Here is a 2,110-nt window from a genome sequence, read left to right as displayed (position 1 = left end):
CCCCGCCCCGCCCCTCGTTCTGGCTCTGCCCCCAGGTTCTTCGGGCGGCTGCGTTACCGGTCCACCGCAGACCTCCACACCGCCCGCACAGAGGCCCCGCCTTGGGCCATCCCCGCAATGGCGAGCCCAGCCTCGCCCCCAGCGCAGGCCCCGCCCCTCACCGGCAGAAGTTGTGCGCGCCCAGCCCCCAGCGGCCCTGGGGGTCGCTGGCGCTGCTGTAGCTGTGTTGCTGCGTCTGGTCCCAGAAGAGGCACGGGCGGCCCGCCCCGCGCGGGCCAGTGCGGTTCTGGTGGCCGCGGTAGTCAGCCCCATTCACCTGGAAACACTCGGACAGGCCTGCACGGCAAAGGCGGGGCCTGGGGAAGTCCGGACCCACGCCGGGCATCCTCGCGCCCCTACGCCACCTCCCGCCTGTGTCCCCAGCCAGCGTCCCCGCATCAGCCCCTGCGGGAACCCTCGGGCTGCTCGGCTGCTCCGGCCACCTGCTCTGTCACCCTCCCCAGCCTCGGGGGTCTGGCCCTGGGGGCGGAGGCCGAGGAGAGGGTGGTGAACACGGCCCGTCAGCCGTGCCCGTACTTACCTGGACTGTGCAGGCTCCCAGCCCAGGCTCCTGGCGGCTGCAGCAGTGGGAGGAAGAGGAGAAAGAGGAAGCCCTGCAGGGCCTGTGTCCCCATCGCCCCCAACCAAGGATAGGTCACCCTCGCCCGGACACGGCCCGGGCTGCCCCCGGGGTCGTTCCGGGGTCTCCCAGGCGACCTGGGGGGCGTTGTCCTCTGACAGTCTGCCCTCGTCCGACTGAGCCGCGCTCTCCGTCTGGGGTGGGTAAATCTCTCCTGGGGGTCTTTGCCTCCCACGGCCTCTGCCCCTGGAGGCGTCTCTCTGCCCCTGTCCCTACCCGGGTCTCTCCGGGGGGGGATCTGGCCGGGGGCGTTCTCAGTCTCTGTCTCAGCGAGCTCTGGGCGGTGCCTCGGCCTCTACACCCGCCCCCTCTCACTGCGCCTGGCTCTCGGCGTCTCCCTCGCCCAGGTCTCCAACACGCTGACTCCTGCCCCCCTCGCATCCCTCCTTGGGTCCCTCCCCTTGGGTCTCTCCCTCCCCACGTGGGAGGCCGGGAAGCCCCGCCCAGGACTGGAGCGGAGGCAGCAGGTCCAGACGCCTCCCACGCCCGTTCCCCAGACCCCAGGCGTCCCGCGCCTCCCCGCCCCCTCTCTCTCAGGTCGGTGCCGGTTCAAGTGGGAGGGTGTGGAGGGGGACAGGCGAGGCAAGCGGACGGAAGGCCCTTAAAATGGGAGATGCAGAACCCCCACCCGTGGCCGCACGCGCCCCAGGATACCCCGGAATGTCAGAGTTACAAGCGCCCTCCTTCCAGTGCACGCACGCGTTCGCACTCTCACCCATTCATTGCCAGGTGCTCACGCGCACACTTTTCTTCGGATCCGCACGCCCCTCCCGCCCCTGGTCCAGATGTCGCTGGCCTGAAGGAGGAAGCGCCACTCCCTGCCCCCGCGCCCACGAGACAGGCGGGAGTCGTGGACGCTCAGTCCGGGATAGGCAGGGGCAGCTGGTGTCTGGGGAGAAAGGCAGCTGTGCCCCAGGTCCCAGTCTGTCCCCTCCTCCCCGCCCCCCGCCTTTCTCTGGGACCCCTAGCCCAGACTCTCCCGAGCCTTCGCACTGCAGTGGAATTCCCCCAGCGGCGCCCCCCACCTGGCGGAGAAGGGGGAGGGGAGCAGGCCCAGGCAGGCGTGGGGGGAAATTCCCCGCCCCCTCCCCCTGGGCCCGACTCCTCTGAGTCCTCTGATCTCCCAGCGCCACCCGCCCGCTGCCCCCAGGGCTTGGGGGGAGGCCAGCGCAGGTGCGTGGGAGGGCAGAGGCGGGGCCGGGGAAGGAACTGGTGGGGCCGGGCGCCCAGAGCGGCCCCGCCCCGCCCAGACCCCTTCGCCCCTCAGTCCAGCCTGCCCAGCCCACACTAGGCCCTCGCTAAGCTGTTGAGCCCAGGCCGACCTGTCCCCGCCCTGCAGCCCCCACACCCTCTCTGCCCCGCTGCGGACGGAGAAGCAAGATGGGATTCAGGGAAGTTCTGCCAGGCCCGGGCACCCGCTGCGGTCCTGGG

At 71.3% G+C, this 2,110-nt stretch overlaps 1 protein-coding gene across 3 annotated transcripts in view; it reads right to left on the bottom strand.

Moving 5' to 3' along the window:
* The window catches only part of KREMEN2 (kringle containing transmembrane protein 2), a 4,263-nt gene extending 3,296 nt beyond the window's left edge, over positions 1 to 967 (bottom strand). For 2 of the 3 annotated variants that reach the window (XM_017863897.1, XM_017863900.1), the window contains exons 1-2: positions 581 to 967; positions 162 to 336 (exon numbers count right to left, since the gene is read on the bottom strand). In XM_017863897.1, the coding sequence (XP_017719386.1) occupies positions 162 to 336; positions 581 to 674 (269 nt within the window). In that variant the 5' untranslated portion in view covers positions 675 to 967. Of the gene's footprint in view, positions 1 to 161; positions 387 to 580 lie in introns of those variants that run through there. The other variant, XM_017863899.1, reaches the window with a different exon arrangement.
* Positions 968 to 2,110: the final 1,143 nt, after the last annotated feature.

The sequence above is a fragment of the Rhinopithecus bieti genome, unplaced genomic scaffold (assembly GCF_001698545.2).
Source record: "Rhinopithecus bieti isolate Rb0 unplaced genomic scaffold, ASM169854v2 scaffold_72735, whole genome shotgun sequence".
Taxonomy (NCBI): Eukaryota; Metazoa; Chordata; class Mammalia; order Primates; family Cercopithecidae; genus Rhinopithecus; species Rhinopithecus bieti.
Note: the sequence above shows the minus strand (reverse complement) of the source record. Positions and strands in the feature narration are given on the sequence as shown.